This window comes from Channa argus, chromosome 7 (assembly GCF_033026475.1).
Source record: "Channa argus isolate prfri chromosome 7, Channa argus male v1.0, whole genome shotgun sequence".
Lineage (NCBI taxonomy): Eukaryota > Metazoa > Chordata > Actinopteri > Anabantiformes > Channidae > Channa > Channa argus.
In genome coordinates, this window is record NC_090203.1 from 529,491 (window position 1) to 551,665 (window position 22,175).

Consider the following 22,175-nt stretch of genomic DNA (forward strand, 5'->3'; position numbering starts at 1 on the left):
TGATGTGAATGAATCACATCATTAAAACAAAATAAAGTAAAAACATGAGATTTTACTGACGTTCAGCAGCTTCCCAGCATAATTTGATTTAAAACATCAAAGTGATTAATACACATTCGTGATCAGCAATTATAATTCAATAATATCCCTCAGTGATCTGTATAAACAGTACTTTTACTGTTGGTATGTTTTTTATAGCCTTTGTACCTGCTAACATTCTAAACGCAGGAATTTTACTTGTTGGGAGTATTTGTACATTGTGGTACTGTAGTAAATGTCAGCTCACCACCCTCAGTCCCCAGAAGTTTTACTGGGCTGGGACCAGTACGTTGTCATCAGGGTCGTTTGTTCAATCCCTGCCTCCTCCTGTCACATAAGTGTGAAGGAGGGAAAGTACAGACTGTTTACCGTTTACTGGTACAGAGTAGGGAGGAGAGAGGTTTCTGTGGACCAACCTGAAGTTGACAGACCCAAGTTTATGAACCTCAGTTTGTTTAGCAGGTTCATGTGAATACATGAAACCACAAACTCCACCAGTCATGATTTCAGTATCGCCACTAAACATCCAGTCTGTGACTGATTTAAGGACTCAGAAATTTTTCTTACATCAGTGATGAGACGAGTCTTCATGTCCGACATGATGTTTGATGATCCCGCCGTCTGTGGTCTCATTTAGCTGCTTGTTAGCAACTGCTTTTAAGACACGTAAAAGCTTAACAGCACCAGGAGGGGGTATTTATGAATTTTAGGTCTTAGAATAAAACATGAAAATAATTTGACCTCATGTTGACAGAAGTTATCTCACAGACTTTGGAATGAGGGGACAGGAAGTGCAAAATGAATATGCAATATTTAATGATGTCTCTTGTTAAAGAAGAAGAAAACAATGAATAAGAACCATGTCCATATATTGTTGAGCACCTGGACAAAAAAAGTTTTTAAATGACAAAACAATAAACTTTAATATGTTAAATTTGCTTTTGTGCAGAAAAGGTTTCATTTTTTCTTGGTTACAGTATAATAAATAAAAAGGTTTTATTGATCAGCTCATTAGGCTAAATCATCATTCATCTTCCTGAATTAACCAGATAAAACGATTTTTGCAGGAGACCTCAAAACCTTTGAACTACACAGTGAACAACAGACTCCAAAAACTGCTCACAGCTAATTGTGAGGACCCTGGGGTCTGGGTCCTGGAGGGTCCTGGAGGTTTTGAGAATCATCTGGTCTGTGAATGACAACTGCAGCAAGGGTGTGGTCTGTGAGGCGGTTTTGTGAAGTGGTGGATTGGAAGGAACCCTCGTCGTCGGACTTGTCAGACCCGGGTCTCTCCATGTATGTTATGTCTGCTTCACTGACAGCAGCCAGAGTGGGAAAACAAACACTCAAGAGTGTTAACAGAGAATTTGGTTTAGACCAAATTTGGTTTAGTGAAGAGCAGAAGGATGAATACGGGTTGTGTAGTGTCCCACCTGAGCTCAGACTGAACATCGATGTCTCCGCTGCTGTCACTCTCCCCTCTGTCGGCTCCATCCTTTGTTGTGACCCCACTGCCGGAGCGCTTAGTTGGCCTTCGGTGTGTTGCTGTGGAGGACCTCCTCTTCCTGAGTTGAGTCGAGTTCCAACAGAGCTGTTCGTCATCGCTGGAGCCTCTAACAGGGACATGGAGCATGATTAACTAAGCTAATTAACTGATTAACTAACTGACTGACTGACTGACTAACTAACTAACTAACTAAACAATTAATTACCTAACTGACTGATTGACTAACTAAACAACCAACCAATTTACTGACTGAATGACTGACAGAGTAATTAACTGATCAACTGACTAACTAACCAATTACCTCACTAACCGACTGACTAATGGACTGATTGACTGACTGCTTAACTAACTAACTACCGAAGTGTGCAGATAGGATGAAGCACAATAACCGTGATCTGTTTTAGACGTTACTCACAGCTCCTCCTCGCCATCTTCCTGTGAGGTCAGAGGTTGGACACAGACGGCACATGTGTTTCCTAAACTGAGGAAACATGGCCGACAGTACAGGCCTGGACAAACAAAGAGAGAGGAAGAGGACAGCTTGAGACACATGGAGAATGGGACATAAGCTTCACACTTTTCACCTGTGCAGATGTGAAGGAGCTTATAACAGACTTGAAGGAACATAGCTGGGGTCTGATAAACTCTGAAGCTCCAACCTGCTAAATGTGTCATCTGGGTTTATTGTAACGTCCTTGTTTTATGTTAAAGGATTTCAAACACAGCAGCCTTTGTCTGTTTTTTTTGGTGAAGTGACGTCTTTTTCACTGTCTGAATCTCTGACTTTACATTACAAACGCATAAACAAGTAAAAGTTGCCCTGTCAGCCGCAGCACATCACTCAGAGTTCGGCTCAGGCTGTTAAACAGTCTGGGCTTCTGTCATCCTTTGCTTTGTTTTATGTATTGGTTATTCCTGAGCTTCTCTTCTTTTTATATTTGTGTGAACCCCAATTTATAAAGGAGCTCCATTAAGTGTTTTATCTGCTTTTCACAATAAGGCAAACTGATATTTGAGTATATTTACAGTAAGTATTTTTACTTTATCTGTGTACCTCTGGTTTGTCTGATGGTTTTAGTTTCTGATCATGTCAGAATAATTTGAGAGGACAGGCTGGAGTGGACAGCGAAGGGTTAACATGGCTGAAGCCTCAGGTCTGTGGAGAGCTACAGTTACATTCTGTTATCTATCAACTGAGTCAACAAAAGTCAGAGCTGCAGTGCAGACACACCCTCAGTACACACACACACACACACACACACACCTTCCCATTCAAACAACCCAACCTACTGTATGTTCTTTCTATGACTGTGAGGACATTTGGTCCCTTCAGGCGTGTTCATGGTTTCCGCTCATTCTCAGACGGACGCTTTAGTTAAAACATGCGGACACGTTCCACATATGTGCATGAGAAAACATGACACTGAGCTGTTTTTGTTTTTGTCTGAACAACATGAAAAAGTCAACAACAGAAGAATGTGTGTGATTGTGTCACAGGACCAGAGGAATTGAAAGAAACAAATTACTGCATATGTACAGTTTGCCCGCCCACTGTGTGGACATATCTCAGCTGCACATAAACGTCCACATGGACCATGATCCATGATCAGGCACAGGCCCAGGATCCAGGAGGGTTCAGGGGGCCCCTGGCCCGACCCTCATTGTAAAGTGACAGTTGGTTGGACTACAAAAAGACATAAAGTGTGAAAAATAGACACTAAACGAGTTGGACTGGGGATAATGACACACAGCAAATAACTATAGAGACAAAATAATATGTAAAAATTTAAAAAAAGAAAACAAAGAACAGATCAAAATCACCATTGAGTGTCTGTTTTAGTCTGTGGCCCCTTAATGGCACAGATGAAGCCTTTACATGTCTGTGTTTATGGGCCCATGGTCTTAGAACGTTTCTGCACCCAAACCTGAACCAAACATGTCCACACACACACCAATTGTGACCGACTCATGTCCAGCTCAGAAACACACACGTGCAGAACCAACACAGATCTTCAGTGACGTCAAACCTTGTGTTTGTTAACATAACATATGCTGGTGACAGAACACACGTGTCTCAGCACTGTTCTGTGTCTCACACCAGAACATGAGCAGTGATTGTGAGGGTGTTGGGGTCTTCTGGTGCTGTACTTTGACTATCATCTTACCTGCAGCATGACAAAGGCGTGTTTACCTGTACACTGCGGAACATCACACTTGACAGTGTTGTTCTTCTCAGAATTCAGCACCTCTCCACAGGCCAGACAGGTGACTGATGGAGACAGACCCAGCAGGTGAGACAGGTAAACTCCTCCAGGCAGCCTGACAGACAGAAAGATTTAAAAAAAAGAATTCAGATTAAGACATCTAGTGATACAGGCATTGATCTGGAGTTAAAGCTGATCCCAGCTGTAATTGGGTGAGAGGCAGGGTCCACCCTGGACAGGTCTCCTGTTCGGCCCCAGGGTCAACAAAGAAAGATACACAGACAGACAACAATTCACACACATTCACACCTACAGGCAATTTATATTAACCAATTAACCTAACATGGATGTCTTTAGACTGTGGGAGGAAACCGGAAGAGAACATGTAAACTCAAACCGGGGAACTTTTGCCCTGAGGTGGCAGTGCTAACCACTCCACCACCATGCTGCCCTTTTTAAAATGTATTTATTGACATGTTTCTCTCTGTCAGTCTAATACATTATTAATCTAATTCTGTTTGTACCGTAGCAGGAGGGAGCGAAGGCGTCTTCCTTCTCCTCCTCCTATTCCTCTGTCAGCTCTGCTTCTGGCTGCAGACCTTCTCAGGGCTTTCCCGACCGTCCTCCTCTGCTCCAGGATCTGCTGACGGAGGAACTGGATCCTCTCCTGTCAAACACATAGACAACAGGACCCTGAAGGTGATGCAGAATAGCTCTGTCGGCTACACTGGAGCTTCAGCTAAACTCTGTTTTCTTAGTGTAAAGAAATCTGAACTATGATGATGCGGCAGCTTCTTCTCAGATGTTTTAAAGAAGATAACATCTTACGACTGTAATTATTTGAACATGAACACTCCGTTTGAAGTCAAACAGTACATTATAGTGCAGCTCTCAGCTTAAGTTTGTGGAATGCACATGAGAGGATTCAGACAAACTTACTGAATGTGAGGAACATGACGAATAGTAAATAATGCTGCAAACCAAGAAGAATGCTGGTGTATCCACTATTTAGCTGTGTTCTCACATTTGAGATCATTTTCCACAATGTGCTAAAAACTGTGGCCTGGAGAAAGACTTGAGCTGAGCACAGGACACTAGCATTGTAGGCACCAGGCTTTGACAGGGGGGAGAAGAATATGTTCTTTCCTGTATCAACTTTGACCCTTGTTTAGCGTTTTTTTTCAGCTGTTTCCTGACTCTGCCACATCAGCGGGTTTCCCAGGGCTCAAGTTCACTGACAACAGGTAATGTTTGTGTGTTGTCTGAGCTAAAAATAGGGGTGGTGAGGACAGATGTCAAAGTGAAACAGACTTGATAAATAAATGCTGCTTATTCCAGAAAAGAGAAGTGATGAAGAGATGGGAACCTTCCTCACATTAACACCTCAACCTAACACAAATGTCACATTTCCATCGTGTTTTCCACATAATGAGAGTCACAAATGAAACTCTCATCAAAAATTTGAAGACATTTAAATGGAGTTTGGTTTTTCCAGATGCTTTTCACTGCAACCAGAGCTCCACAGTTCTAGCTGCTGACTGGGGACAGTCAGGTCTGTGTGTGGAGTGTTTTCAGAGAGTCTCGGCAGGCTCCAGGCTGCAGGTTTCAGCCTGGTCATGGTCTCAGTGTGGATGAGTACAGATGTGCCTGGTGCTTCCTCCTCTTAGTCTTTCATTCTGCAGATTCCTCAGATGCCTCTGTGTTTTGTGACCTTTCACCCACAACAGCTGGTCTTCCTCTCTACAGGTCTGATGACAGTCTGTCTCTTTCCAGTAAAAAAAAAACAAACCTTTATTGTGAGATCAGAAGGGGCGGGACATCCAGGTAGAAAGTCTGCCCTCAGGCTTCCTTGTCCTACTGCGCCTAACCTGAACTGTACATGTTGGCTGTCAGCCCTAAACCCCCAGGGGGGAAAACAATTTCTGTGGTTTTCTGTGTTTGGATTTGAATATTTCCAACATGTGAAAATGCTCTCGCAGCAACCTGTAGATGCAAAAGGAACTTTTCTAAAACAAGCTCCACAAGCAGAGCTTCTTGTGTTTCAAAGCGACTGCATGAAGAATTTGCATGCGTTTCAATTATTTCTGATGGCAGAGAATATGTAGAAACCTGATGTGTCTGTGTAGTAAGGACATGTTGTCCAGTCCTCACAACGTCAAATGTCTGAGGGTCCAGACCGGGTTTTAGTGTTATACTTAGAATCAACAGCGACTTCACAAATTTTCAACATGTTTTTGAGGGCTTTAGTTTAGAGTTTAAATGTACATTAATCCTTTTAAACTCCCCTCTGACTTCCCTATATTAAAATATTTCTCTGCTAAGAAACTGCTCTGGGTTTCATCATTAGGAGTTCAGATGATGTTTTGGAAAAGGCTCTGGCTCTGGCTCTGGAAAAGCAGGTTTGACCCTATATACAATCTCCATAGTATAATCAGAACTGAAGATTACTCAAAGTCATCTGGAGGCGTTTTTGAGCCAGAAGTAGAGAGATATTTTAATACAGGGAAGTCAGAAGGATGTTAAATGGCACTTATGTACATTTTCTACCAAACTAGAACCAAAAGAAACAAGTTCGAAATCAGTGAAGACGTCCTTTAGGGTTCGGATATGTGTTGTTACCAGTTCTCTCTCTGGATGATACACAGCACAGATGAGTCTTCTGCAGCGTTCCACAAATCCTCCGGTCAAAGAGACCAGCAGAGCCAGACCCAACAGGAACCCTGAAACACAGAGCAGAACTAGCACCAGAACTGGTTGCTGAAAGTTGGCCACTGAAAGTTGAAGATGTACAGAAGAAAACTACAAAAAATTCAGACTAACATCAATTTTAGCTAGAAACACATTTTTTCTTTCTCCTTGGTTCTTGAACTTGATTCCAATTTCCTCTCTGGGCTCCTGTGTCTTTTTTGGTTTGGGTTTCGGGTTTCCTTTGGGTTTTAATTCTCTATTTTTGATGTTGTACGTCAGCTTCTCTTATTTTATATGCACCTATAGACTAAACTCGATAATTGAAGCCGTTACTCACCAAGAATGAAACATGTGCTGTACTCCGGCTCTGACGGCACCAGCAGACACTTCCTGCTGATCACAGTGATGTTTCCTCCCTGTAGGGTGTTAAACGCAGCCACCAGGTCTCTGTAGATGTCTGAAGCGTAGCCTGATCCGTTCACCTGCACCTCCAATGTGACCGGAGCTGACAGCACACAGCGTCAACATGGTTATTAATGTTTTGACCGACCTGCACTGTAATGATCCTGGGAAATGCCTCACCTCTGGCCACTACGTTCCCCTTTACTTGGTGGTTCACCTGATCCAGCATCCAGAAGACTAGGAAGTCCAGCGCCACCAGCACGCCGCCCATCACCAGGTGTCTGAAGACAGAGACCACGCCCACCATCACCACCTGCCACTCTCTGTCTGTTAGGCGAAATGCCACTGTAGAGACAATGGGGGTCAGTTTAATCCATACATGAAGCAAGACACATGTACACTCTCACTCAGGTGCACTGACATGGCGCGATGTAGTTCTGGGCCTCTCTGCGTGTGATTGGCAGGACTTGCTCTCCACCCAGTGAGGCCACCTGTCGGTCAAGCTCTTCAAATGGACCGCCGATGTAAATGTTATCAAAGCTGAGCTCACGGAGATACCTGCGTCTGTAGTGCATCGCCCTGCACACATCAACACACATAAACATATACAAACAAGAGACAATGATAGTAAAAGTGTCAGCTGATGAAAACACAATTTTCATGTTTAGCAGGTGGCATGTTAGCCTGTTATCATAGCCATTCAGGTGTACATGACGTAAACTTAAGGATGTGGACTGTAGATGAAGTGAACTGAAGTGTGACTCCTGACCTCAGGAATGAGAGGGCCAGTAGGAAGAGGCCAGCGTACTTCAGGAGATCAATGAGTTTCTGAAACAGTTGCAGCTCCGACGAAATCTCCTTCATGATTTCTTGAGACGTCTGCTGCAGAGAGCGGCTGATGTTGGTGTCCAGTTCAAAGTTTGCAGAGGCTGAGAGGTTGAAGTTAAACTCACGCTTCATTTGCTCAAATGCTGCGACGACAGCTGAAAAGAAGACAGAAACAGACTCAGTGGCCGGCAGCAAAGTTTGTCAAAAAGGTTTATAATACTGAAATTATGAACTTACGAGCTGCCAGACGCTTCTTCAGATGGCTGGCGACGTAGGAAGGGATGATGCAAAAGACTTCACCCGCTGAAAGAGACCAACACGTCAAAATTAATTCCATGGTTAACTGAAGCTTCATTTGATATTTTGAAGGTCAAGTGGGATTTTTTTTCCAGTCAGAAGCAGAGATGACATTTTTAAGAGTTTTTTTTTAAATAAAAAAAAACTGGTTTGGTTGATAAATGGTCAAACTGCGGGTGTACTACTGCTCAGACTGTCACTAACAATTATTTTTATTTTATGATTTGTTTTGGATTTTTCATATTTACTGACTTTTCCACAGCTGAAGGTGTCTCTTCATTTAGCAGACTATTTATTTATTTTGTTTTCTAATTTAACAGCTAATATAGCTCAGCTCTACATGTGTCAAACTAATGCAATGCTCTGATGGTGATGATGAACACACCGCGGGCGAGATTGCAGAGTGGCAGGAAGCCATCCACAATGTCACACATGAAGTTAAAATCTCCAAGCAGGTTGGAGCAGTCACTCCGGGCCTCGGTGAACACCGCCCGGCATTTCCTGTATGGAAAGCCCAATTTGTCGTTACAGATGTCGCCGATGTCCACCAGGAAGTGGAGCACGTTCCTGAGAGTGCGAGCTTCGGGACAGAGGTCAGACATTTAAACTGGTTTCAGGTTTACAGTAAATGTTTGTCTCTGTAGGAAAGGTCACTCACCAACATGGTGGACGCTGTCAGTCAAAGCGTGGATGAATTTCTGGACTCGTCCAGCTACAGAGTACGCGTTACTACTGATCTCTCTGATTCTGTCCAGCATCGCTGCAAACAGGCATAACACACTCAGCACTATTAGTCATAGCAATAGAAAACAGCAGCACTATTAGCAGTATGTGCAGCAGTATTAGCATATTATGTTATTAGCAGTAACATAAGTAATATTTCCAGCAGTACTAGCGGTAACATCAGCAGTATTAGCCGTAAGATTAGCAGTATTTTCAGCAGTATTAGCAGTATTTTCAGCAGTATTAGTGGTAAAATTAGCAGTATGTGAATCAGTATTAGCTGTAAGTACTATTAGCGATTAGTAGTATGTGCAGTAGTGTTAGCAGTAGCGGTTAGCATTTTATCTCATAAAATGAAAACACTTTTGCTTGAATGTTTTCTGCTTGACTTAGATTTTTGCTGCCTTGGACATCACTTGTAAGTCGCTTTGGAAAAAAGCGTCGGCTAAATGACTAAAGGGAAATGGAAACATTAGCCAGACGGGCGGCGCTTACATGAAAGGGGCATCGTCGCTCTTTGCAGCAGTTCCCGCGTTTGATTGGCTGCCACCTCAGCTCCACACAGCAGACTGGATGCTGCCCGCTCTGTGTTTTCCAGTGTGTTGGTTATTGGGCCAGACAACAGCATCAAGAGGAACAGGAAGAGGAGGAAGTTTCTGCCATGGGCTGAAAACAGCAGAACGAGAGAATTAACTGCAATAATTTACAGACATGCAAAGTTTTCATTTTTAGCATTTGTCAGGGGAGGAAAGTGAAAGAATACAAACTCGAGTACTGTAGAGTACTGTGTTAATGGTTTTGGTATTTGCTCAAATAAAGGCCATTCCTTGGTCTTGTTTGTCTGTCTTTCAGTTGCTGTCCACCCTTTCTGTCCTTTCTGCTATTTAGTATTTATCTTAGTGGAGCTTAGGTTCTAGACTGGGACTGTGTTTTCATATCTGCTGGATTCTGGAGTCCTGACAAAGATTTCGCCTCCCCTGTTTACTTTTCCTTTTACTTTACATCTATTGTTTAGTTAGGCGACAGCTGCTAACAGTGCAGAAAAGTGGTAGAATGCTACTGTTAAACTGGTTTAATTTAATAATGTGAGCTAAAGATATTGGTTAAATTCTGTGACCTTTACAGCAAGAGAGACCTGAGGACATCTTTCACATGTGCAAAATCAGAACATTGTCGTTCACCCAAACATGATTTGCTCACACAGGCATGGCAGCACTAATTAAATCCAAAACAAATTACAAGATTTACAATACACAAATTACAGACAGATTACAATACAAGACAGAAGACAAATTACAATACAGGACATAAACCTAATTTCTTGACAGACGTTTTTTCACCAATTATTTGTGGGACTTGTCCCTGTTTATGTCAAAGTATCTAAAGTGAACAGGAATTTGGAAACTGACTGACTGACCTGAGCACAGTGAAGGCACCATCAGGGCCACGTTGGCCCGGACTCCGGCTGACAGCCCCATACCAAACGCTGCTATGAAGGCCACAGTCAGCGTGGTGTACACACAGAACCACAGTGGCTGTTTGTGCAGGAAGAGCGCCGTGACTCCGTACAGAGACGCCAGCAGCAGCCCCAAAACAAATGCCACCAGGCTGTAACCCCCCTTTTTCAGCCGACCTTTGACCTTCCTGTAGCTGCCATGCCTGAGTCCCACTGCCCTGTGGAGACAAAAAGGATCAGCTGACCTAGAGAACTGCATCTTTAATAGTGACACATATAACCTATGGTCAGTGGTCAATCAAGACTGTGGGGGTGGGGGGCTCATCTCATCTGTTGGGGGCCTCTTTCCAATTCTTTTTCGGAGGCCCCACACTTTGCCTGCTTTGCCTTTCCTGATGGTGCTGTGCACATGTTGTGCTCACACAAACTACATCTCTGGTGTCAACTCCAAACTCACATCACATCCACAAAAGTAAAAAGTTACTTCTTTAATCCAATAAGAGAATATGACTAGAATATACAAAGATTTCACACACACACAAAACAAAACTGTAACAAAAATGTGGGAAGACTAATGTAAACAACAGAACAGTTAGATCCCACCACTGTTCATATACATTTGTACAAGAATAGCTACAAATCCCACTTAAAGAATAAAAATCTAAAGGTTTTGTTTTTGCCAATCAATAAAAAAGTTTTAAGATGTGAACAATCATCAAAAGACTACTCACTTTAGTAGTCTAGTACTTTAATACTTTAGTTTAACACCGGCGCCCCCATGAGTCTCAAACGGTTAGTGCTCGTGGTTCTGTAGCAAAATGCTGCACAGATCACAACAGCGTCCCTAAGTCTTGTTGCAGGAAATATAATCCAATTAGCCGCAGTCTTGTGGGTAAATTGAAAGAAAACTCCGCCGAGTTGAAAACAGTAAAAGACATAAGAATCTGCAGATTTCTGCTTCAGGTCTGTTCCCTCTCTCTCTGTTACCTGCTTAGCTTGTGTCTGACTGCGCCTCCTCCAACCTGAACTCTGAGCTCATTCTTCATCAGGTGCTTTACCTCCGACATGTTTAAGCTGTGGAAATGGACCCAGCGTTTTTGCGTAACCTGGAGACCAAATTGATGCCACAAACTGAAAGTTCTAGAGGCTCAAATTGAAAAACAACAGTGAGCAGCTCTGGTGTGTGTGTGTGTGTGTGTGTGTGTGTGTGTGTGTGTGTGTGTGCGTGCTGCGGGTACAGCTTGTTGAAAGAGATGCAGTCACACTCTATCTTCAAAGGTTAGTTAAATTAAGAAGTGTATGTATAAGCGTATCAATTACATCATCAATGACATCATATAACCACCAAGTTTTTGCCTTTGAAGTTTGAATAACCTGTTGTCAAGGAAACAATGTTTCATTCACGTTTGTTTACGTAAGCAGCCAGGTGGAGCAACAAAGTATGAGCGGAAAGTTGAGTGTGTAGCTGTGGAGGTACACGGATTCTCACTGTGTTAAACAATTATTTGTTTATCAGTTTATCAAATGTTCAGTGTTTTATCATACAGCAACCTCTGGACTGGATAACTGCTGGATCACAGTAAACGTGCGACTACAGATGATGATTGCTCACACCGACATGCAGAGACGTTCAGTTGCTCACAGCAGTAAGTTCATACGCTATCACAGAATCCACCAAAAGCTCCTTTTCTATATGTTTGCATTGGAACGTTTGTAATTTCTCTTTTGTCGGATAAAAACTTTTTGTAGGAATGTGTCCTTTCTAATTGCAGATAAAAACACTGTCTGAACACTTCATTAGATACACTTGTATAATAAGGGGCTCTGCCATTAACTCAACTTTTACAGTCATAGTTTCTCAGTTTTTGAGCTGAAACAATCAGAAAGGTGATAATTCTACTTTTGCAGTAATTTCAGCAACTGCTGTTCAACATCTGTTAGCTCCCAAGTCCACATCATCCACTCAGTTTCAGTCCCTATTGTTTGTAGAAAACCAAAGAAACATGAACCAAGTACCAAGTACTGATTTGGTGTTGTAATTGCAGACTGGCAGTTCCACAGAGCAAGGATACATGAACTGGGCTAGAAGTGGTTTGGGTGGACATCAATGTTTACTGCTCTTTACTTTGCTTTCAGCTGTGGAGAAGTTCAGCCTGACTTTCCTGCCTCCAGCTGTACATCGGTTTCTCTTCAGTCAATCAGAAGAGTTGGTGGTGGCTCACCTGGTCCTCAGGGCGCTGTTTGGAGCAGTGAGTGGTACAGGTAACATCACCTGATTCATGAAAAGTAAATGTAGGTCAAATAAACAAGAGCCAGGGTAAAGAAGAAAAACTAAATATTTTAAAGCATTTTTTTAAATTATTAGCAGTGCATTATTATTATTATCATTATTATTATTATTATTATTATTATTATTATTATTATTATTATTATTATTATTTAATTTAGTTTATGTTTGACTACTTTCTATATATATTTTATGTAACAGCTACTGCAACAAAAACATTTCCCTTCAGGTGAATTTTAATAAACATCTAGAATATACACACCACACTATTATTTAACTTTCAATGTATTTGTAATTTAATATGAAACATCAAAATGAAATTATTACTTTGACATTTTTTGCCCCTCCATCTCTAACATGTTTTCCGTCTGTCCCTCAGTCCTGTACCTGGGTGTCATTCACAACCTCCCTCCAATCTTTAATCTGAAACTTGTGTCAGGAGTTTTATTTGTTGGTGAGAAGATGTCACATTTCCAGCTGTTAAATTTGGAATACATAAAATATGACAGAGTCTAACAAAGACCTGATTTACAGCTGGATGCATCATCGGTGGAGCCTTGTCCTCCACCTTCAGATGTTCAGTTCTCCTGATGTTTCCCAGCATGCTCGGCTCTCGTGGGCACGCGTACCTGATGGTGTTCATCCTGTCCGTGCTGTACAAAGGTAAACTTTTACCCCCGAAACCGTGTTCCAAACTGGAACTCTTAAAATCTGTGTCAAGTCCCCAGGAATTTCACTATTTTTCTACTGATTGTTTAAAGTGAGCAGCTTTTGGGGAAATGACTGAGACTCTTTTGTTGCCAAGTTGTGTTTCATTTTATTGAACGGTTTATTGTTGTAGTGTCTTGTGATGTTATGCAGGTCCAGTCTCTAACATGCATGGTAACATTGAGGCTGCTGCTCTGTCTCTGAGCTGTAATCTGGACCTGCAGGTTAACAACAGCAAGTTGCTGTGGAGAGATGCTGTCAGACCGTTTATGCTCATCACACAGGAGCTTGTGGTGAGGCAACACCCATTGTCACTTAACAGCCTGTATGTTCATTATTATCTGCTAATCATGTCTTGTTCCCTGTTCAGGACAATAAAGCAGAGTTTGAGTCGGAGGTTCTAAACATCAGCAGAAAGTTTCAGACCATCAGAGATGAGGTCATCCTTCAGTACGGATACGACAAATTCAAGCACAACACCACCTCTGGTGACACCACGCAGCAACAGTTTACTGCAAAGACCATGATGCAGTGCAACAGTGAGTAAGATCACAACACCAGGACGACATTTTCAATGTGAACAATGACCACCTTTGGTTGGTTTGCTGGACTCACTCTGGTCATATTAATGCTCTTTTAGTGTGTGTACTTTGTGTACAAATCTCTGTGTGGAGTTGTATATGCACATAGTTGCGTTGCTACATCAGGGTTGGTGACATTTGCTGTGTGCATCGTGCACACACAATAATATCTGTAAGTTCTTGTTGATTCTTGATTTTACATTTTCTGTTTTACGTAAATTTTATGTAAAATTGAAACTAGGGACGGGCTGCAGTTTAGCTTTCTGCTGTATGCCCTAAATACACAGCATCAGTTGCTTAATTACAACAATACGTGGGTGTATTGTCCCTGTATCATCCAGGTGTGGTGGAGGAGGGGGTGCAGCGCTGTGCTGATTGGTTCAGAATCAGGTGGGAGGAGTGTATGGAGGTGGTACCTGTCCCTGTTATCAACCACATCCTGTGTTTCTCCATGAAGTTTAATTTCCTCTGTGACGTCATGAAAGGTGAGAAGTCAGCACAGGGACACTTCGTTAAAGTTTTAAATGTGTCCGAGCCCTGGAGGTGGAGCTAAAGCCTGATCTTCTTTTTCTTCTTCAGTGATGACTCCGTGGTGCAGGGAGCAGATTCCTGTCGAGGGAAATTTCGGTCAGTTCTTTGATCAAGTCAATACTTCATTTGACCGGCTTTCCAGAGAGTTCCGTACCGAGCTGGTCGTGCAGGTCAGGACTACACATGTGAAATGGTGACTCCATCAAAGTACAAGTGTCCTGACCTCTGACCTCTGACCTCCTGCAGGAGGAGCAGCAGCAGGCTGTTTTGGGTGAAGCTGTGATCGATGACTTCACTCAGACTGTCAGAGAATCTTTCAAGAATGTGACGACAAAGATGGAGCAGGTGCTGAACATCTTCAACCTGCTGCTGTCCTTTACCTTCATCACCATCTTCACCCAGTAAGATTCATGCCTTCATGCCCATCTTCACCGAGTAAGATTCACACCTTCATTACCATCTTTACGTCCTCCTCAGGGCGTTTGTTTACCTCAGACAGTACAGGAGAGACATTCGATTTGACAACATCTACATCACCACCTATTTCAGACAGATCGACGACCGCAGGAGGAAGTCGGTAAATCCATCCTCTTCCCATCACAACTTCATTCTGATGGACAGTTTTGTTTAAGTGCACCATAAACCTAATGTCTCCACACCAAACCCATCTTGACTGGTGTGTTCCTGCAGGGGAAGAGTTTTCTGCTGCCTCTGAAACCCTCAGAGAGGAAGATGTTGATCAGTCCCTGCAGTCTGAGAATCCAACCTGAGGAGCTCAAAGAAGTGGTGGGTTCAACTGAAACCCGAAATTCCTGTGAAAAGAAGATGCCAGGGAAGCTACAAAAATGGGTTTTCTTGCATGAATAAGTCAGAAAATGTGATCTGAGTTTCACACACTGAAAAAACTGACTCATTTCAAAATAAGGTTTATCGTATTTAAAACCAAGACTGGAAATGTGTGTTTGTTGTCAGATATCGAGCGGGTTCAAGGCCGTGTCTGTCACTCTGCTGGTCGTCATCCTCCTGACCATCGACTTCTCTGTGTTCCACGTCCTTGACATTGTCAGCAGACACAGCTTCACCCAGTTCAACCTCACCAGTAAACACAAACATCATTCATTAGAAACTGATCTTATATATACGTGTATATATATATGTGTGTATATTCTTTCTCTACCATTTGTTTTATAAATAAATAAACATATAGAGAAAAAAATGCAAAAACAATTAATTTTGTTAAAAAAAATTAAATAGTTAAAAAATGTTTAAATAAGAATAAATAATACTAATAAATGTTTACTGTATTTATTTCTACACTTCTTTCTACATTTAATTATAAACAATATTATGTCTAAATATTAATTTTATAAATGTGGAAATAATACATTTAGAAATATAATTAATAAAAATTATGTAAAAAACAAAATAAAGGCAAAATGTTTTGCATTTATTAAAATTTTCCCCACATTAGTTATATTTACTTTAATTCATTTCTAAATGTGAAAATACATTTTGGAGAAAAATGGAGAAATAAAACTTTTTTTTTTTACTAATTTGTTTATTCTAATTTGGCAATTGTGAAATGTTTTTATCTTAAAATAATAACAGCCATTTATTTATTAATGCTTTCACTGATAACTTTGGGCCTCCGTACTGTTCCACCCTGGACAAGATTGTGATTGGCTATCTGCCTTTGTGACGCCCCCTCACTGCAGGTGGTCACCAGGTGAACATCAGAGTGGACGGGGACTCCATGATGGCCCGGCTGCTAAGGAAGACTGTTTCAGCCTTCAACACCTCTTCCAGCTTCCACATCCACACTGACAACCAGGGTAGGTCACAGGTAAAGGTTATGCCTGATGAAGGTGTCCCACACCACAAAAAGACATACAGTATAAACACAACACGGTGACCCAGGCTGTCTCCCCCCTCAGGTTGTGTGTTCCCCCCCACCTCCCTCCCTGCAGGTGTGTATGTGAGCTGTGTGAGCTTGGTCCTGTTGGCGGGGCTCCTCTGCTGCCTCCAGGTTTATACCAACCGGCTCCGACGGGTCATCGCCGCCTTCTACAACCCCCAGGTTCACACGCTGAAAATCACACAGTCACTCAACAGAGCAAAACAATACAAATACAACTCTCTGTTAATTAAGTACTGGACAGTTCGCATGAGAATTTAGATTCTCTGCTGCTTTGAGGGAAATATTTGACGTTTTAATTTCCCATATTTGTCTGAAAGCAGCTTAATGATACAAAATAAAATCCTCAAATAATTTATTGCAGGGAAACATCGCAAGCTTCATTATCAAAAGGACTGATAAACACATTAATGCATCGATAATTATAATATTATATCGATTATTCTGCATAAAGGCACTTTTACATTTGACACTTTCTGTTTTAATGCTTTTACCTATTTGTAATGAAGTAACATTTTGAATGCAGCAATTTAACTTGTAACAGGAGGTGTCAGTCCAGTGTAGTAATACTCAGAGTAGATAGGGATTAGTAGGATTAGCTGATGTAAAAATAGTAGTATTTGCAGTGTTTTATAGTAAACAATTGAGACCCTAGAGTCTTTGTTTTAGTTTGAACATATGTTACTCAGGTGATGTCACATCCTCTCATTTACTGATGAAGAAGCAAAAAGTACAATCTCATTAACAAACACACACACACACACACACACACACACACACACACACACTGTGAGCTGCAGTAAATCTGATCTGAGGGCAGATTAATGTAAGAGCATTAGAACAGCTGAACTGTGGTGGGGAGACATTCATAGAAACAGGGAGAGCGAGAGTGTAAATGAATGAGACAATCATGTTTTCATCTTGTTACATTCTGCACATAATAAGTGCAGTAATATTAACTTTTGCGTTACTCGCCAAGATTTGGTCAAATCTTCAGGCCCAAGAATTCTTTAGCCCCAGTTGAATTAGGAATAAAGTAGCACATTAAGAAAGTAGAAACACCTCAAAAATATACTCGATTACAGTACTTAGTTACTTTCCACCTCTGGACTTTAGTTTTCATCCCCTTATTTTTGTACTGTCTTTATATCAGTAGAAGGATGCTGACGTTGGAGCTGCCAGGTAGAAGGTCTAGAGGAAGATCAAAGAGGAGATTTATGGATGTAGTGAGAGAGGACATGAAGTTAGTTGGTGTGAGGGAAGAGGATGCAGAGGACAGAGTTAGATGGAGGCAGAGGATCCCTGAAAGGGAACAGCTCAAAGGAAAAGAAGTAGAATTATTTTAGTATCTCATGGTCTCATTGTGGCCACATTTTCAGTTTAACTTGTGTTGATGTGTTTCACATTTTTCAGGTCAAATGAGCAGTTTGGAATCTGTAGATTCTTTCCATGTTCAAATATGAAATTGTCTGCCTTTGTCTGTGTCTCTTAAAGTCATTTGGCCTTTTTGACAGAAATGAGTTACCAGGGATAAAGCCTGACCTCCTCTGTGTGTCTGTGTTTGTTAGAGGGAGAAGAAGCGGATTCTGTTTCTCTACAACCTGCAGATCCAGAGACTGACTTCCTCCAGGGACAGAAAATGCATCACCTGCCAAAGACAAAAGATCCGGACAGTGAGTAGGTTTGTCTGTCCAGCTGTGTAAACAAATGTTCCACTGACGATCCTTCATCTGACGTTTATTCTAATTCACTTGTCCAACACCAGGAATTCATTTTTAATTTCAACAGTCAGATCTTCAGCAAAATATACACACAAACACTTGCTAAACGATAATCATGTGATGGTTTAATGATTTGATCACTCTTAACTCAGCACCACCTACTGTTGTTTTCTACCACCTTATTAATTTATTGGTTCTATAAGTGTGGCAGTCCTGATCCATCCTTACAGGCACTGGTACTGAGATCACAACATATGAACATTAGCACAGCGGGTCTTCACTACTCACAGCTTCAGTTACTTTACACAGTCCAATTATTAAACCAGAATCTGATGAACTAATAAAAGCTGATGTATAATTGTGGATGAAGCAGCTGTGAGGATGCGATGTGGTTAAAATCACTCAGCTCCACCTTCACCTGCTGACTCTTTACTGATGTTTAAAGCTTAAAGAATAAATCTCCGAATTATTATTATTTTTTGGCACATATTAATACTAATGTCGGCCTGCAGGTTTTAGGATGTTGTCACCAACAAGAAGCCCTAGACTCAGAGGGGACACACTATGTCCCTGGTTAGAACAGGAAAGGAAGAAGAAGAAGATGTCCAGATTAAAGTTCACCTTTAATTTAGTTGTAAGTAAAAATCTGTCTGCTGCTGATTCCCACGTTTCTGCTCATTACTGTGAAATCTACACCTTTTTGACTCACTCACCCTGACATGGGGATACTCCCACCGCCGGGTCACAGGCCCGGTCCACACTAAACATGCTGGACCATCTACGAGTGTGTTGTTAGACCAAACTCACACAATCTGCTTTCTAACAAACTCAGAGAATATCTCGCCATGTGGAGCCATGTTGCATTAGACACAGTCCAGGACAAACTCCATTAAATCGTTGGTGTCCACGGCTTCTTTGTAACACTGTATTTTCAGTGTAATCAATCTAACCTTTTGTTTTTAATTATTTTGAATTAAGATCAAACACTACTTTACCTTCAACAACACACAATTATTGTAATGCAGTATGACAAAGTATTTTGTACACTGTACTTTTGACTATTGGCCTGTAAGTAAATCTGCTCACATGTGTGACAGCTCCTGTTTTGCTACATTTACATTTACAATTAGTCATTTAGCAGACGCTTTTATCCAAAGTGACTTACAAGTGAGCTCCAAGGCCGCAAAATAAGTCAAGGAGAAAACATCAAAGCAAAATCCTATCAAAATCCTATCACATTTCATGAGATGCAGTATGAGTAAAAGCAGAAAGGACGTTTTTTTTTTTAAGATTTAAGTGCATAGGAAGATGCGGAAGAGTTGCTTGTTGCTTGTTGCTTGTTTTGGCTACAATTACAATTAGTCATTCAGCAGAGCAACAAAGTGACTTGGAAGTAAGTACTAGATACTATCGTTAACTTTGTGGTTTAGTATCTTACCCAGAGACACTTTAACATTGGCCGGGAGGACTGGGAGTCAAACCACTCACCCTGTGGTTCACAGATGACTGTTCTACCAAGTGAGCTACAGCTGCCCTGGTAGCCGTTGTGTGTGTGTGCGTGTGTGTGTGTGTGTAGTGTAGTGTTGGACCTTCTGAACCGTTTAATCAGTGGCGTGGGACACACCTAGGCCTGGTGTGCCCGAAATCAGGTGGGATCTCCTCTATACATGCTGGTATTGTCGGGCTTTTGTTCTTTTCTTTTTTGTCTATACAACATAGCTCACATACAGCAGCATCCCACTCATGCACACCTTTACACTTCTTACCTGGACTTTTATTCTGGTAAAATAAACTAATTTAAATTGGCGTCTCTCTTGTGTCGACAGTTTGATCCAATGAGCAGATTAGAAATGTACAGAGGAGTTATGTAACCAGCTGATCCTCTGCAGCACCAGCACGTGCAGCAGCTCCCTTCATTCACAGCTTCTCACTTTAATCTGATTCACGACAAACTGAAGCAGGGTCGGTTCATTTTCCATTCACACCTCTGCGACCTTTAATACTCCTGGACCCAGGAATCAGCAGCTTCTTTGAAACTTGATACATTTTGTGTGCCTTTCCAACCTTAGATTTTTCTACTTGGTTGTCATTTTATGTCTGCTGACTGAGCTCTTTAGAATAAAAAATACAAGCTCTGAGTTCCTGAACCAGCGCCTGGTAGACTCACCGAGTACTTCATCCATTAGTATTGAAAATGTTATAGTTTTGCTATTGCATTTTCATTTTATATGTAGTAGAGTGTTAAAAGGACAAAATGAAAAGTGTGAAAAGAGGCTGAGAAGCTTTATCTGCAGAGAATTAGAGATGTCTGCTGATCACTGCTAAGACTAATGAGTTAAATCAAGTGAGGAAACACCTTCTCCTGTGTGTATGTGTGTGTTGTGTGTGTGCTTCTACACTCATACCTGTGTCAAGCCAATCAGCTGCGTAGATGCTGCATCCAGTTACTCTGTTTTCAAAATAAAATCATTTCAATTCAAAGCACGCTCCACACTGACTGCAAAGTGAATATATTATTACAGTTCCTTTACAGATTTAAGAGATTCTACTAGTGTTCACAGTTAGTTTATTCTGTAGTTGTGGTTTGTATTCTTGTAAAAATCCCTTGCCTTCAATAACAATAAAAAAAATCCACTTTAACAAAAAGAAAATATGCTACTCATTACACTTCAAATCATATAGTTTAATCACATAGTTTAATTTTCATAACCCTGGCATTTTCACACTGGAAGACGTTTTATGTCATAAAAAATTGATCTGAGTTGTCTCCTAACATATCAATGAATACAAAATATTGAAAAATGGACAGTTGTGCTTCAGTGCTGAATGCTGGAGGCCTGTTGGCTCACAGATGCTGATGAGATCCAGCCCTATAGTAGGTGTGGTGGTGTTAAATTAGCTGCTTTGTGACCAAAATCATGTTGGACTTGACAGCTCATAGCCTTTTTTATTTCTCCATTTATAGTAGATGTGAGCGTACAGCAGTAGTCAGCATTATATGGCATCTGCAGTAGTGCAAAAAGTGTAGAGGTCTTTTTTTCACTAAGAAAAGGCAACAACATAGTGAAAGTACAGAAGAATTACCAAAAGAATGTATTTGTTATGCAAAAAGACACAGTTCATATTGTTAGATCATGCATGCTTTTAATGCATTTACAAGTATGAAGCTGTAAAAGTGGAGTTCACAAATATTGGGTAGTTTAACCTGTAGCAAATCATTCTCTTTTTCAACACACTTGTAGGCATTGTGACATTTTGTAGGCAAAGTCTTTATCAAGAAACTTTGAAAGTAGGGCTGTGAAAAATAAATATGGCCTCATGAAATGTAGTGAAGCGGAAATATAAAGTAAAGTCAAAAAGAGAGTTGTTCATAAAGATGCAACTAAATTGAAAAATAAAGATTCCTGTCGAGTTGAGCTTGAATAAAATTAATTTCATTACAGTTTAATTATATCTTGTTTGGCTGTTTGTTTTTGGTTAAAAGACCATTCAAACTAAAAAAAGGAGTTTCCTTCTTTATCGCCTCAGTTAAATTAATGACTAGTTTGGAACCAGTTAACCAAATATGGTTAAACACGTCTATGAACACGTATTTTAACACGTTGTTAATGGCAACTCTTATTTTGAACAGCTGAATTATAGGACTTCCGGTGAGTCTTACTAGCTGCGGTTAGCTTCACTTGGCTACATGACGTTAGCTCCCGGTATAAACACGGGTGGTCCGGCGTCCTCCGCTAATTAACCCGCTTTCAGGCCTGTGAAGACGGTTAAACCACACGGTGTTATACCCAGACGATAACACCGACGTGAACCAACCGAGTCAGCTCTGTGTTAACGGCAGTTTCAGCGGTGGGAGAAGGGCGGGTGAGCCGATACCTTCACGCTGTATTAACGGTGACTCCCGCAGATGTAGGCTGCAGCTCTGACCCAGTCTTAACTGTAGATGTCACCCGGAAAAGAAGCCGCATGGAGTTTCGGCGGAGCCGCTCCCGGTGCTCCGATACGGTGAAGTAACGAGAACGGGACGGGGTCGCCTCACACACACTGAACACAACAACCTGTTGCCGGTGACGCAGAGAGAATGAGCGGAGGCTCGGTTCCGTTACTGCTGCTGCTACTCAGTGGCCGCGCCGCCTTCACCGTGTCCATGTCCCTGAACGCAGCACAGCACGAAGGAGTTCTGCCTGAGGACGGACAGACGGACGAGACCGACAGTCTGACCGTGACCGGTAGCAGTTTACTGACATTTAAGATTTGTCTTGTTCATCGTTTTACTGAATGGAACCGA

The 22,175-nt window shown here is 41.5% G+C and overlaps 3 protein-coding genes across 8 annotated transcripts in view; 2 read left to right on the plus strand and 1 right to left on the minus strand.

Moving 5' to 3' along the window:
* Positions 1–132: 132 nt before the first annotated feature.
* dcst2 (DC-STAMP domain containing 2) lies at positions 133–11,211 on the minus strand. Its single transcript, XM_067509987.1, has 16 exons — positions 11,132–11,211; positions 10,106–10,362; positions 9,184–9,354; positions 8,624–8,725; positions 8,351–8,545; positions 7,906–7,971; positions 7,610–7,823; positions 7,262–7,419; positions 7,021–7,185; positions 6,776–6,943; positions 6,370–6,470; positions 4,275–4,417; positions 3,738–3,865; positions 1,962–2,055; positions 1,473–1,652; positions 133–1,354 (listed from the first exon to the last, which is right to left on the minus strand). The coding sequence occupies exons 1-16, from the start codon at positions 11,209–11,211 to the stop codon at positions 1,165–1,167; spliced, it is 2,412 nt and encodes an 803-aa protein (XP_067366088.1). The 3' UTR covers positions 133–1,164.
* A 551-nt stretch (positions 11,212–11,762) lies between these two features.
* dcst1 (DC-STAMP domain containing 1) lies at positions 11,763–17,918 on the plus strand. The gene is made up of 15 exons (XM_067509988.1): positions 11,763–11,790; positions 12,281–12,406; positions 12,811–12,885; positions 12,966–13,094; positions 13,293–13,432; positions 13,510–13,678; positions 14,062–14,205; positions 14,300–14,421; positions 14,498–14,652; positions 14,729–14,828; positions 14,942–15,037; positions 15,224–15,350; positions 15,967–16,083; positions 16,186–16,328; positions 17,735–17,918. The coding sequence occupies exons 1-15, from the start codon at positions 11,763–11,765 to the stop codon at positions 17,867–17,869; spliced, it is 1,806 nt and encodes a 601-aa protein (XP_067366089.1). The 3' UTR covers positions 17,870–17,918.
* Positions 17,919–21,563: 3,645 nt separating this feature from the next.
* The window catches only part of adam15 (ADAM metallopeptidase domain 15), a 28,301-nt gene continuing 27,689 nt past the window's right edge, over positions 21,564–22,175 (plus strand). For 3 of the 6 annotated variants that reach the window (XM_067510690.1, XM_067510691.1, XM_067510693.1), the window contains exon 1: positions 21,564–22,116. In XM_067510690.1, the coding sequence (XP_067366791.1) occupies positions 21,969–22,116 (148 nt within the window). In that variant the 5' untranslated portion in view covers positions 21,564–21,968. The remainder of the gene's footprint in view (positions 22,117–22,175) is intronic. The other 3 variants (XM_067510692.1, XM_067510695.1, XM_067510696.1) reach the window with 3 other exon arrangements.